The 15,734-nt window shown below is 33.3% G+C and overlaps 1 protein-coding gene across 50 annotated transcripts in view; it reads left to right on the top strand.

Annotated features, from left to right (window-relative positions):
• Positions 1–6,999: 6,999 nt before the first annotated feature.
• Positions 7,000–15,734, top strand: part of LOC127167864 (uncharacterized) — a 28,117-nt gene continuing 19,382 nt past the window's right edge. For 38 of the 50 annotated variants that reach the window (XM_051114208.1, XM_051114196.1, XM_051114201.1 and 35 more), the window contains exons 1-7: positions 7,000–7,169; positions 7,963–8,007; positions 8,758–8,820; positions 12,587–12,649; positions 14,373–14,435; positions 14,771–14,833; positions 15,290–15,352. In XM_051114208.1, coding sequence (XP_050970165.1) covers positions 7,109–7,169; positions 7,963–8,007; positions 8,758–8,820; positions 12,587–12,649; positions 14,373–14,435; positions 14,771–14,833; positions 15,290–15,352 — 421 coding nt within the window. In that variant the 5' untranslated portion in view covers positions 7,000–7,108. The remainder of the gene's footprint in view (positions 7,170–7,962; positions 8,008–8,757; positions 8,821–12,586; positions 12,650–14,372; positions 14,436–14,770; positions 14,834–15,289; positions 15,353–15,734) is intronic. The other 12 variants (XM_051114210.1, XM_051114214.1, XM_051114188.1 and 9 more) reach the window with 6 other exon arrangements.

Raw genomic sequence — 15,734 nt, 5'->3', positions numbered from 1 at the left:
TCTCTCTGACCTACTCATCTACTTTGCAAGCTGCTCTAGAGCTCCTCCTGGTGGGAAGCCCTCTTGGTCTTGGTGAGTTGATGGCTCATAACTTTAAATAACGTCAAAGCAACTTGAACCTGAAACAGATTACTATGTGAATATTGTATAAAGTCTGAGGCACATCACAATGTGTCTCAATCAGAATCAGAATTGAACTGATCCATTAAGGGGCAACTGATTTTGGATGGAACTGGATAGAATTGATTTCCAGGGCCATTTGGAAGGTTGTATGATCAGTCAGTAAAAGTATTTTCATGATCCAAAGTACAGAACAACATCAACCATCACTGTAGATCTGAAAAAACTATGACATTTGATAATATTAACATCATCCTGGTCCTAATAACACTCTAATTGTTTGTTATCTGCAATATTTCAATGGCAATTAAGGCCAGAAGCAATAAAATACTGATAAACAACTTCAAGATAAAACACGTCTTCAGTGTTGTCACAAACCATTTCCAGTAGAACATATTTTAAGATAAACATGCATAAAAAAATCTCTGACCAGCAATATGACATTGTGACTAGGTGCGGTCCACACAGGTCATAAAAAATAAACACAAATGGCGTGCACAAGAGCATGATACTGGTGCAGGACGTATTGCCACATGTCCTTGAACAGTGCAAAATTCAGACAGTTAATTCTTCATTAGGCTAAAATGAATAAGAACATAATTTGGTCGAAATGCTGCAACGTTCAACTCTAAGCATTAATGATTTTGTGATATTATATTTGTAAACTGTAACAATTGTTTGTCATTTTTACAGACAAAAAACCCTGTTAACTGTTGTATCCCTGGTGAAAAAACCAGCATGTGCTGGTAGGCATGTTTTGATGATGGGATGCTGGTTAGGTATGTTTTGGTGCTGGTTTAAGATGGTCCTTTGCTGGTTTAAGCTGGTTCTTAGCTGGTTTATGCTGGTCTTTTGCTGGTTGATGCTGGTCCTTGACCAGCAACATGACCTGCATAAACCAGCAAAGGACCAGCAAAAACATACCTAACCAGCATCCCAGCATCAAAACATACCTACCAGCATATGCTGGTTTTTTTCCACCAGGGATATCATACATTACTTTACTTTTTTTTTTTTTTTTTTAAAAACCTCCAAAAAACTATGAATTACCAATTTTCAATAAAAAACAGTAAAAGGATATTCCCAGAGGTCCCTGTACAGTGATAACTTGTAATACATATCATTTACAATTAATTTTTGGCTATCACAGATGCCTTTTTTACTGTAAAAAACATGAACATCTGTGTTGATGTTTTTAAATGCTTATCTTGAGCTGAAGATGGCAGCTGTGCAGCTATTTGTTCAGAAGATATTTTGTGTAATTGCATTTTGTCAGAACAAAGTACAGAGTACATTGCACTCAAAGCATCAAAGCACACAAAATTGTGGTCATAAACTTAGTGTTTGGATCCATGACAGCAAATAAAACAGAGATATCATCTTCAAGTAACCAGTAAATGATCTAACGTATTTTCCATGTTGTCATATCAGTGTGGAATTCTAGTTTAGACATATGCCAATCCCATTTCCCTTTTTCCCTTAAGTAATTTTTGAGAACAAAAATACTTAAAGAAAATGATAAACATTTATCAGCAGTGGTTAGCTGGAACATTTTCTTGGAAATAGAATTTGTTAAATGATGCGGGCACTGATACTGTAGACAAAATTGGTTTCGGTTTTGTTTTTTAATAATTTGGGATGTTGACATGAAATATGTAAGATGTAAAATTAGACATTAAAAAGACAAAAGAATCTTGAATATGATCTTGGATATTCAGAGAAGAAAAAAAAAAAATCTAATCTCTGTTTCTTGTAGAAAGGGCAAGGTCATGTGCAGTATGTATGGTTATGTTTACATATTTGATAATAAGGCCATGCAGAGAGGCATAGCTGGCAGGTCAGATAGGGGTTATATAAACTGAGAATGTATTCATAGAATATGTATTCATATGGGTGTATTTTTATTATTTTCTTTAGGCTTCAGTATAGTAAAAAAAAAAAAAAACCTCTGTCACTTCAAATACCGTGATTTACAAAAATCTAAGACAAACTGAAACAGCAATGCAAATAATTTCTGTGTTTTCGTTTTCATGTTCATGTTTTTCCTGTTTTGGTATGGGTTTTCTTCAGGTACTCTGGCTTCCTGCCACTACTGCTTTTAAAAATCATTTTATTAAAATCAACTCGACGTGTCTTTGACTTGATTTTAATAAACTGATTTTAGAGCAGTAGTGGTGCTTGAATCTGATTGGCTGACGAACATTCTAAGGTGTGCAATTATTTTTAGGGAAACACGGCGAACGTAGTGCCAGGCAGGTCTTAACCGCATTACATGTCTATCGCTTCGCAACATGTTTTTAGTTATTTCAAAGGTCCTTACAGCCTAAAACAGCTAAATAACCAAAACCCACAACGACACTGGCCAAAGAAATAAATACAGTGCACAAAAGGATGAAAAGACAGATTTTTCCCATATTTTTTGCCACGAAATTAAGTTGTATTATGTACGGAAAGCACACACTCTTTTCTCCCACTCTCTCCCTTACAGACGCACACACGTACAGTTCACATAATCGTTAACATACGCGCTAATGTTGTTAGCGCTGCTCTGACGGTTTTATCAGTGACATTTCTCACAAGCGAGGTACCAACGACACTGTTCGTGAAGAAAATGAACTTAAAGTTTCACTATTAGTAGAGACACTGCTGCCGAAGACTTCTGAGAGACGCAAAAACTCACAGAGGTAATTCACACACTTCAGCTCTCTCTCTTTCTCTCTGTCTGATATAATGGACCTTTCTCACATTTCCAGGTTTCTCATAGCGGAAGTTGTCATAGTCGGGTAAAATCCAAGAGCAGTGAATGGGAGTGTACCACAAATATATTTTTGCATTCCCTTTTGCTCAAATTCAAAAGAAAAACTGCACGATAGTGTTTTCATGACTTTCAGTCAAAGGAAAAAAATCGAGAGAGACTATAATATCGGCACCCAGAAGAGAGAACAATGTCAAATTTACCGTCCAACCTCACATTAGCCTTAACTAGTTTTTGTAACTTGATGAATAGGTGATATAATACAAAGTATAGTGTTATAAATGTACATACATTTTTTAAAAAATCAAAATGGATGATGACCGTTAAAATGCGTCATCACAGTCTTGTGGAAAGGGTCCATAACAAAGTTATTAACTGCATTTAGCCTGCTATCAACGACTCAAGCCTCTGTTACTAGGTCTAAATTGCCCATTGTCCATTTATGCTGATGACATTTGTTCTTAAAACATTAAATGTGTGTGAGGAAATAGAAATTTTAGCAAGGGTTTCAAGTAATTATTGAAAATATCAATAAATGAAACAGAAATGACGTTGAAAATCATTACCTGTGTGTGAGGAAACATCAGCAAGGTATTTATCTATCTATCTATCTATCTATCTATCTATCTGTCTATCATGGTTGTTACACTTGATACCTTTGCTATTAAAGGCCTTTTACTTAGATGAAAAAAATTATACCCAATAAACTTTGAGGGCTATAATGGAGATATTCTTGTTTCACATTCTTAGTCATAAGCCACAAATGGCAAGTGAAAACTAATTAAAGCCCTTACTCACATATTCACTATATACAGTATAAAAAGTGCACATACAAGACAAGAAGATGACCCATTTCTAGATTTTATAAAATTCTGGCTGGCATTTTTTTTCTGGCCTAAAAGGCTATTATAAACACACATTTGCCTTTATAGTTGAATATATTGCACTGTATGTTATTTAAAAGGACTGTTATTTATTGTCATGTGTTGTGTTTCTTCAGTCAGCCATTAAATCCAAGTCATGAAAGTGTTTCACAGCCTTTTTAGTGTCCTGGCTATGAGTGCTCAAGTGATTAAAAATATCAAGGGAGCACACATCAGCCAGTTTTTATAATAAAACTGTATTGTAAAATGACGTTGGAAAAGAAGTAGAAATGTAAAATGATTTATAGAAAATTCTTTATCTTTATAAGTGCTCTCTTCACTGTGATCTCTCTCACAGTGGACTTTAACACGTTTATGGTTTCGGAATGTGTTTTAGGGTGATTCTTAGACTATGGGCACTTTTATGTTGTTTGGTCATATTTAAAAAAAAAAATAAAAAACGTATAATTTTGGACAAATTCCTCTTTCTTTGTCAAACTAACAATAAAACCACCTTAAAAACTTTTTACTGTTTTTCTATTATGGTTTTTTTCATACTTTTCCACCTCTTTATAGGTTTTCTCCTTGTCGCACACTTTTAAACTTCAACAATGAAAATACAGTTTAAAATATGATTTATCTGGTAACTATTAATGTACCTGAATTAAGCACTAGTAAAAGAATTAAAATAAATTATAGTATTTAATGTGGGACCACTATCAATATTACTTTTTATACAAAATATAGCTGTCACACACTATAAGTGTCCCTACACTACAAATTTTAACGGGTGAATTTAACTCCCTGAGAGTTCAAATTAACACTTATCCAGTGCGTATATGGATACCACTGGTAAAGTGTTAAACTAACACTTTTGAAAGTGTTGACATTTTTAACACTATGACAGTGTTACTAATAAACTCTTAAAATGTAAAATATTAACACCAGAACGGATGATGAAAACACCAAAGTTGGTGTTCAAATTTAGGACTCATGGAGTAACTGGTCAACACAATACCAGTGTTCAGGTGAAAATATTAAAAAATAAACCCACAAAACAATACATGTTTACATTTATTTATTTTTTTAAATTGAAACACATTTAGTGTTTTCAATACATGTTTTTTACAACATCTAAAACATCATAATGTCAAGGCAAATCAATGCAAAGGCACAAAATACATATTCTTATTTGGTCCATATGTGCTCTTAATGTTTTAAGGTTTATAATGCTTACATTTATCAGCTTTAACAACAGTCTTTGCTTTGTTTTCAGCATGACAAGATGTGTTTCTCTGCTGTTTTCAGCCAAGCAAGATATCCACTCCCACTTGGAGCATTTCAAAAGTGCTCCTGTAAAATTGGATAACTAAATAACAAAAACATAAAAAACAGGATAATATCACATCCATTTTTATAGCATTTTTTACAATGCAGACTGTATCAATGCAGCTTTACAGTATTAAACACGGAAATAGTGTGTCGAAATCTAGGCTGCAACAAAGTCAGATTGAGCAGAGGTCTTGTGCCAATGGGTGTGTAGTCTAGTTGTCATGGTCTCCGCTGACATTCAGGGCTGTAGAGGTCGTCTCTAGGTACTGATCCACCATCTGGACTGGATACGGACTGGATCCAGGGAACTGCAGTGACCATCTGATCTGGATTCAGTCTGGATCTGGGTGGCTACGGTGACCTCGAAATAAGAACAAAACAGACTAATATTAGCGTAGATGCCATTCTTTCTTACAATGTAACAAGTACATCATGTGTTCAGGGATGTGTTCCCAGTTTTGGCTGACCTAATTAATGCAGCCTAACAATCCTTTAACGGATCTGAATTATATAAATGTGTAAGTGTATTACATATAAGACAGGTTAAAGAGATCAAAAAATATTTTGAATAATCTACAGAAGACATATACTGACATTATATGGATAACTTTGTTCAGGGCATTTTTTTAATCTCCTTTTGTGGTCCAAAAAAAAGAAAGAATTTTTATATATAATAATAATTAATAATTATATATATATAATTTTTTATATATAAAAAGTTTGTGTAAAAGATTGTTTAGATGGTTTCTGTAGAAATGTTCAGTGACATCGGAGCAATGTTGAACATGGAGGGAATTAAAATTTTCATCAACAAATGAAGAAAAATTAAGCTAAATATTGCTTGATCAAATATATATATATTTATTCTATATCATTTCCAAACCATTTCCAGCTTGTTTTTAAAAAGCTAAAAAATTTAAGTTAAATAAGAGTATTTTGCATGCGTGAAATGCTAAGTATTAATTCAAAGCTAATCAGTGACCTTCTATTTTTTCACAAAAAACTACAGAAATGTCATTTCCACTACACTGCTTTCTGTGGTGGAAATGACATTTATGGTTACAAAGTACCATTGATATGGATTGCGAGAGTAGATTTGTGTAATACTTTTTATATTATAATATATTACAATACTTTTTATATTTATATTTTATTATGATGTTATTTTTTATTTCTAAATTATATTACTTTTATAATAATTGATTTCATTTTTATCTATTTTTAAGATGCCACCAAAGACAACGAAAGAAAAGTCACAGGCCTGTAGGAACAAAATAAAAGCTGACCCTGACCTCTCACAATTATATAACCTCATAATTATTTTACAATTTTGGAATTTTGATGCATCATTTATTGGTTATATTTTTGCCTTACCATTAGTTGTGTCAGTTATTTACACTATGCACTGTAACTGTCCTTCTGTAAGACAAATCAGTTTTATACATCAAACTCAGCACTATACACTAAAAATGTGTGGTTATGTTTAATGACTTTGTGAATTGACAGTTGAGTATGATGAGTTTAAGAATTTTTCTAATAAATATCTCTACTGTTTCCCTACATTCACATTAATTCATTGTCATTTCCACCACAACACACATTTAAAAAAATATTTAAAATGTTCTCATCACACATTAAAAATGTATCCACTAAGTAGTATGATATCATGCTACTTAATATAAAAATTCAAGTTATTATCTAATAAGCTCTTACCCAAACGAATATTTAATTTCAGAGTGTGACAGGTGTACAGTTCAGCATTTGGTCCTTAGAGCAGTTAATTTATCTAACTGACAAATGTATACTCTTATGAGACAGTGCTACATGACCTTTGAACAAGTTTTTTTTTTTTTTTCCACTTCACAAGGCTAGAAGTGCCCCTAGTTGATGAAACGCCCTTTTTAATGTCTGAACCATGTACTTGGGACAGTAAACTGTTACACAAGCTGAGATGTGTTAGACGCTACACCAGCACACGACTGAGGCTCCACTGAGGTGTATTATTTTTCATGTGTTTGGACTAGCATCATTTGGGAAAATGATTGGAATAAGCTACACATCTTCATTTATTCTGATCTTGAGTCTTTTTCTCATGTCAGGTAGGGTGAAAAATATACATAAAATATTAATTAACCCAGCACATGAGACATAAAAATATTGAATACTAGGTGTATCCTACATCTCATGATGTAGCAACAGGACAGTGTGTGTGAAGACAGTATGTTAAAAGACTAGTAATGTTTGGTGCTGAATGTTTTGTAAACGAGATCTGTTGCTGAATATGAAGTTTTATTAAAAATAAAATGTTGGTGCTTATATGGGAGAGCCAACTGAAAGGAACAGATATTTTGATGCTCTCACACCTTGATTCCTCCAGAAGCATCTGTGTAAGATTACATGGTCTTGAAAGTGTATTTAGAAACTACAGTATGTCTGTCAAAAACAAGTGTGTACCATATACAGACTCTCAATAAAATGTAAGTTGGCAATACGGCCATTGCTTTATTATTATTCTAGTTTGGTTTCATAATCTGTATAAAACATCTCCTATAAAGGACTTTACTATAGGAGAATGCAGGTGTTTTTGAGGGAAAAGTTTACCTATCAGTTACAATTACACACAATCAAAATGGCCATTTGGCTGGCACATACAGTGACTATATGGCACTAAAGTTAGTTTGGCTGAATTTGAAACCACAGTAACCTAAGCCTAACCAGTGGTTTATTTATTTATTTATTTCTTGTGAAAAATTATATTTAGATTGACTGCATGTTTGCTTCATAACCAGACTGCCTCTTTACATAGACAATAATGATTTGTGCATTATTTTATGTTGCCAGTTTAGACCTCATATCACCCCAATACAACAACTGTTTCTTTATTCACCATAGATTCTACTACAGCTCAATCATCTACACTAGATACAACAACAGAAGGTAATTTTTTTTTAAATCACAACCAACTAAAACTGAATTTCATTTAAGAATTTGTTATATAAGAATTTTTTACTTATTATATTTATACACGCATTATGTAAAGATGCAACTAACAACTTGTAAAATCAAGTGATCAGATGTTAATTTTCTCAATGAATCAGATAAAATAAGCAAACTGAAATGAAGTCTATAAAACAAATAGCCTATGAATGTAGACTACACTATACATTTACTATAACTTGGAACGTTGAACTTCTTAAAACTTGACACAGTGTCTTAAAACAGCACTTACTCGCGAGACCAATTATGTCAGAATAGTTTATTATTTAAAACATTATATGTATTGTTAAAATTTGCTGTGTTAAAACTGCAGCGCTTAATCTTATCACACACCCTGCAGTATTTGGCTGTGACTTGTTGGAAGTACGCAAGTGTAATATTTAGAAGTAATAAAAATCCTGCTGCTCCGGTGCTTTGGACAACTTGGATTGTAGTCTTGTATGCTTGTTCTGTGTGATTGCTATAGAAAAGTATGTTTTCGCTACTGTACTGATCTGTTACTGTCTGTTTTCAGCGAACAGACCAAAATACTGGATAAGAATTTTTGTTATTGATTATTAACAATTTTAGACTGACTGCATAACCAGACTGCCTCTTTATATAAAATATAATGATTTGTGAATTATTTCATGTTGCCAGTTTAGACCTCATATCACCCCAAAACAACAACTGTTTCTTTATTCACCATAGATTCTACTACAGCTACAACTTTAACAACACCTACAACAGATCCTGTCTCCACAACTACAGAAGGTAATTTTTTCTTAAATCACAACCAACTAAAACTGAATTTCATTTAACAGTTTTTTTTCTTATTACATTTTTATACACACATTATGTAAAGATTTTTTCACTACTGTATTGAGGTGTTGCTGTCTGTTTTCAGCGTACAGACCCAAATACTGGATAAGGAAATTCACTGTCAAATTTTCATTATTTTGATTCATTTTCATTGATTATTAACGATTTTATTATTTTTATTCAATAAGAATACACTGTAAAAAATGACTGTGATTTTAACGGTAAAAGACTGTAAAAATCCTACAGTAAAAACCCATTAAATGGTCAATGGTAAGTTTCCCTACTATATATGGTGAAAAATTGGACGTTTTGTGGTAGTATACCGTCTTTGGCAGTAAACGTATAATTTACAGTCAATAACCGTAAATTGACATTCCCAGAATTCCATGCGTTACATTTCACATATGATGATTTTTCGTTAAAAAAAAACGTTTCTGCTTAGTTTTTTCTTACAAAGGTAAAAAGCAGATTTCAGTACTTCAGTCGGTTGGTATATTAACATTATATCAGTTAATGAAATTACTGTATTTAAAAGTACATTTACGTCAAATCTGTCAAACCAAACATGTTTCTACTGTATTTTTACAGTAAAAGTCTGCCAACCACAGCTGTCAGTTTTTTACCAAAAAATGTTACTTTTTTTTTTTTTTTTACAGTGTAGGACATATTATTCTTATTACATTTTTATGTATACAGAAACACACATTACATAAAGATGCAACTAACAATTTCTTGTAAAATCAAGTGATCAGATGCTAATTTCCTCAATTAATCAGATAAAATAAGCAAACTGAAATGAAGGCTGCAAAACAAATAGCCTATGAATGTAAATTACACTGTTCATTTTGTGGGAAAAAGGCAACACACACACACACACACACACACATATATATATATATGTTATATACATATATATATATATATATATATATATATATAAAATACACACACACACATACCGCAGCACTTATTTGCGAGACCTGTTATGTCAGAATTGTTTAATATTTAAAAACTTTTCTTACGTTACATGTATTGTTAAAATTTGCAGCGTTAACACTGCAGCGCTTAATCTTATCACACATGCAAACACCCAGCAGTATTTGGCTGTGACCTGTTGAGCAATTTTGCAAAATGGAAGTACACAAGTGAATTTCTGACATTTAGAAGTAAAAATAAACTCCTGTTTCTCCTGTGCTTTGGACAACTTGGATTGTAGTCTTGTATGCTTGATCTGTGTGACTGCTATAGAAGCTACAGAAAATAACTAGATAAAAAAGTTCGTCAAGACAAACTTTAAGTTGGCTTGAGAAAGCCGGACCAGAAAGTTTGAAAGAGTTTGAAAAGTTTAAAAGGTTTAAAAAATGTAAGAAGTTTAAATTTTTTTCAAAGTTTTAAGTTTGGATGGTTTTCAGTCTGAAGTATTTTGAAGTTTTAAAGTTTGAAGGCAGTCTGTCAGATAGACAGATATAGATAGATGTCATGATCTGGGCTGTGGGGCTTCCCTCAGCCACCTGAGGTCGCTGTTTTCCCTTCCCTGCACTGCACTTCCCTGATTGTACACCTGTCTGGTCATTAGCACTCATCTAAGCTCTCACCTGTTCACAATTATCTGGTTTATAAGAACTCTCATTTCCCAATACTCATTCTGGCTGCATTGTCTTCGTGTGTGTTCCTCTGTTTTGATCCTGTTTTTGATTCTAGTCGTGTTGTGCCGTGTTGGCCTTTTGGTTTATGTTTTATTTGTGTTTTGTGTTATTAAAATTTCCCTCCCTGCATTTTGGAACCTGACCTCATTTCTCTGACCCGTACGTGACAGACTGTCAGCCACACTGCAATTGGAGCGGTTTGCCATGCCCAGGCCCGGTTGTACGGAGGTACTAGACTGTGCTAAATACCCTCAAACGAAAGCAAAAGCAACTGAATATCTGGCAAAATAGCCAGACTCATTGTGTAGTTTAAAGAGCTTCATTGATTATAACAGAACATAACTGAGATCGCGATGAACTGAGATGAGTGACGCTTTTATTCATGATAATTAAGTGAGCGAGCTTTGCGCACTTTCTAGGCTATAATCCGTTCAGATTTTGTATGAAACGTTATTTTTATACGGAGCAATGTTTCGGAAAGACATCTACATATTTATACTGGATTCGTTCTTCGCCCGGCTCTTGTCCGACAGCTTATCAGAATTCTCGGCCTGAGTCCGACCCGAGCCCGTCTTTTTCCCCTCTTCTCCAAAACAGCTTATACTACTGTTTCAGCTATTAAAATGAGTGATTATATTTCGGGTTTTTTTAAATCAAGTTAATTTAAACGTTTTGAAGCATTGTTTTGTTCGTTAAATATAAGTTTTTGTTTTTTAAAGTAACGACAAAGCGGCCAGCGGAAGGCTGATCATAGTCTGTTTGATCAATTTTGCCTTCTCAAATCATCACGACTTGCCTAAAATAAAATATCTACAGATATAAAACAGTTCAAGTATAAATCAATGTTAGTTTAAACGGTAAACCTAGATAAATGTGTGCTATTAGGCGCATATCCAATCATTTGTGCGGAGAGTGGAAGCTAAAGCCGCTTTGCAGAACATGGAGGCGCCAGCGCGATCACTTGCGTTTTTTTTTTCAGTGGAAACCATTTTAAATATTCATTTTTGCTGATAAAAGTAAGAATAATACATCATTCCTAAATGTAAAGGGTCTACTTTTATTTGTGTGCACTCACAATATCAACAAAACGTTGCAAATGATGCTTCTAACATAAAGAAAACAAACATGATGCGCTGTCTGTGGTCTCAACAGGAGCGCTTCACAAAAATGAACCGAAACTCAGCGAATACATAACTCACAGACATGACACATATATCTATAGAAAGCTTGAAATTATAACTTAACGAAATGAAGTAAATCGAAAACAAAAACTATTTCATTATGTAATCTTTAAGGATGCATTTCTCTCTAAAGGCGCATATAAAGAGGAGATGGCGAGTCCGGATCGGCAACTTCATCCTTGCCACACTGACTCAGAAAACACTAGTTTATTAATGAACAATTTTAAAATCTCCTTACTATTTCCCCCCGACACATTCATGGTAATAACTTTTGCCGGTGCTTTGCGGCAAGCTTTAGCCTATTGTGTGCGCTTGAGCGCGAAACTGTTCCAGCTGCGCTGAAGGCGCGTTCACTGCTGCTGACAGAGACACTAAACGCCTTGCGAGCCGATCTCGAAAGTGAAAGCAAAAGTGAAGTCTCAAGTTGTTTCCACCAGAGCGGATTTTTTTTCATCGCCATATCTGGTGGATGTCTAAAATATAAAAATAAGAAGAAGCCTAAAACAGGCCCGAAGCCCGTCCCGCGTCTGAACTATGACGTGAATATTGGCCCGAAGCCCGGGGCGTAAAGAAGTCGGGGCCTGTCGGGCTCAGGCTGCAATGCAGGGCTCTACCGGGACATATCAACCAGTAGCCTAATTTCATTGCCAGTAACGGACGGTAAAGTTCAGGAATGAAGGGTATGCGATTTAAGACAAAATAGTCCCACAACCGATCGTTCATTTTTTTCTTAACGTGTTTCACCTTTAGTAAACGCTGGCAACCTCTTTAAGTTGTTCTTGACTGCGCTGTAATGACTGCTTTGGTGCATTGCAATATGGTAGGGGATTGTTTTGATGCTTATCCGATTTTTTTTTCCTTGCCCCCCCCCTGTTTCTTTATTCACCATAGATTCTACTACAGCTACAACTTTAACAACACCTACAACAGATCCTGTCTCCACAACTACAGCAGGTAATTTTTTCTTAAATCACAACCAACTAAAACTGAATTTCATTTAAGAATTTGTTCTATAAGAATAGCATTTATTATTATTATTATAGTCAAGTCAAGTTCAAGTGAAGTCACCATTATCTATATAGCTGTAACGCCACACCAGCAGAGGGAGCCCTCACCCATGCACTGACTGTTCCCGCTCCCTCTGCTGCTTAATGGGTTACTTCCTGTTTGGTGGCCATTTAAGGAGGCCTAAAACAAACAGGACTCTGTGAAGCATTGTTTTGCCTGTGCGGACTCTACCAAGCGTTTTCCCTGTTTCATTGCCTTGTTGTGTGATTTCCACGGTTTTGTTTTGTTTCATAGTCATAGTTATACCTTGTTCCATTGCCTTGTTTATTTGTTACTTTTGGACTGCTCTCTTGGTATTTTGACCTTCTGCCTGTTTTCTGGATTTCGCTATTGTTTTGCCCTGGATATTACTGTTTGTTTGGAGATCGACCCTGCCTGTCTGACTATGTTGTGTTCAATAAAGGCTCGCACTTGGATCTATCACGCTTCTCAAGAGTCCTGTTACAATAGCGCTTTTACAGCTTTAGAGTATTAACAGGGAAATAGTGAAATGATAGGGAAATTATACACACACACACACACACACACACACACACATACACATATATATATATATATATATATATATATATATATATACTACCGTTCAAAAGTTTGGGGTCAGTACATTTTTATTGTTTCTTTCTTTTTTTTTTTTTTTTTTTTTTTTAAGAAATTAATACTTTTATTCACCAAGGATGTATTAAGTTAATAATTAAAAGTTTATTAAAAGTTAATAATAAATAATTTACATTGTTATAAAATATTTATATTTTGAATAAACACTGTACTTTTTAAACTTGTTATTCATGAAAGATTCCTGAAAAAAAAAATCACAGGTTCCAAAAAATATTTGGCAGCACAACTGTTGATATTATCCAACATTGATCATTCTAATAATAAATCCGCATATTAGAATGATTTCTGAAGGATCATGTGATACTTAAGACTGGAGTAACAGCTGATAAAAACTCAGCTTTTCATCACAGGAATAAATTCTATTTTAAAGTATGTTAAAATAAAAAACATTATTTTATATTGTAAAAACATTTTGCGATATTACTGTTTTTTTGTATATTTTTAATCAAATAAATGCAGCCTTGATGAGCATAAGAGACTACTTTAAAGACTATTACAAGTCTTACTGACCCCAAACTTTTGAACGGTAGTGTGTATATATATATATATATATATATATATATATATGTGTATATATATATATATATATATATATATATATATATATATATATACACACACATAATGGAAGTACGCAAGTGAATTTCTAACATTTAGAAGTAATAATAAAACTCCCGTCACTCCTGTGCTTTCGACAACTTGAGTTGTAATCTTGTATGATTGATCTGTGTGATTGATTTGAAAATTTATTTTTTCGCTACTGTACTGTGGTGTCACTGTCTGTTTTCAGCTTACAGACGCAAATACTGGATATGGAAATTCACTGTTGAATTTTTGTTATTGATTATTAACGATTTTAGACTGACTGCATGTTTGCTTCATAACCAGACTGCCTCTTTATACAGAAAATAATGATTTGTGAATTATTTCATGTTGTCAGTTTAGACCTCATATCACCCCAAAACAACAACTGTTTCTTTTTTCACCATAGATTCTACTACAGCTACAACTTTAACAACATCTACAACAGATCCTGTCTCCACAACTACAGCAGGTAATTTTTTCTTAAATCACAACCAACTAAAACTGAATTTCATTTAACAATTTTTTTTTATTATTACATTTTTATACACACATTATGTAAAGATTTTTTCACTACTGTACTGAGGTGTTGCTGTCTGTTTTTAGCATACAGACCCAAATACTGGATAAGGAAATTCGCAGTTGAATTTTCGTTATTGATTATTAATGATTTTAGACTGACTGCATGTTTGCTTCATAACCAGACTGCCTCTTTATACAGAAAATAATGATTTGTGAATTATTTTATGTTGTCAGTTTAGACCTCATATCACCACAATACAACAACTGTTTCTTTATTCACCATAGATTCTACTACAGCTACAACTTTAACAACACCTACAACAGATCCTGTCTCCACAACTACAGCAGGTAATTTTTTCTTAAATCACAAACTAAAACTGCACTTCTTTTAACAGTTTGTTCTATTCACATTTTTTATTACATTTTTATACACACACACACACACACACACACACACCTGATATGTTAGAATTGTTTATTGTTATTAACAAAAAAAAACTAAATATTGTTTTACATGTATTATTAAAATTTGCAGCATTAAAACTGCAGCACTTACTCTTGATCTGTGTGATTGCTTTGGAAATGTATTTCTTCTGTGCTGTACTGATGTGTTACTGTCTGTTTTCAACTTACAGACACAAATACTGGATTAGGAAATTTGCTGTTGAATTTTCATTGTTGATTATTTGCTTCATAACCAGACTGCCTCTATATATAGAAAATAATGATTTGTGAATTATTTTATGTTGTCAGTTTAGACCTCATATCACCCCAATACAACAACTGTTTCTTTATTCACCATAGATTCTACTACAGCTACATCTTTAACAACACCTACAACAGATCCTGTCTCCACAACTACAGCAGGTATATGTTTTTTAAATCACAACCAATTAAAACTGAATTTCATTTAAGAAACTGTTCTATAAGAATAGCAACTCAATTATTATTATTATTATTATTATTATTATATTTTTTGTCAAGTCAAGTCACCATTACTCATATAGCACTTTTCAACAATGCTGATTGTATCAAAGCAGCTTTAAAGTATTAACAGATTAACAGGGAAATAGTGAAAGGATAAATTTATACACACACACATTATATACAGATGCAACTAACAATTACTTGTATAATTAAATAACCAGATGATAATTCCCTCAATTAATCAGATAAAGTAAGGAAACTGAAATATTTATATATTTATATATATATATATATATTATTATTATTATTATTATTATTATTT

This window comes from Labeo rohita, chromosome 7, assembly GCF_022985175.1.
Source record: "Labeo rohita strain BAU-BD-2019 chromosome 7, IGBB_LRoh.1.0, whole genome shotgun sequence".
Taxonomy (NCBI): Eukaryota; Metazoa; Chordata; class Actinopteri; order Cypriniformes; family Cyprinidae; genus Labeo; species Labeo rohita.
Note: the sequence above shows the minus strand (reverse complement) of the source record. Positions and strands in the feature narration are given on the sequence as shown.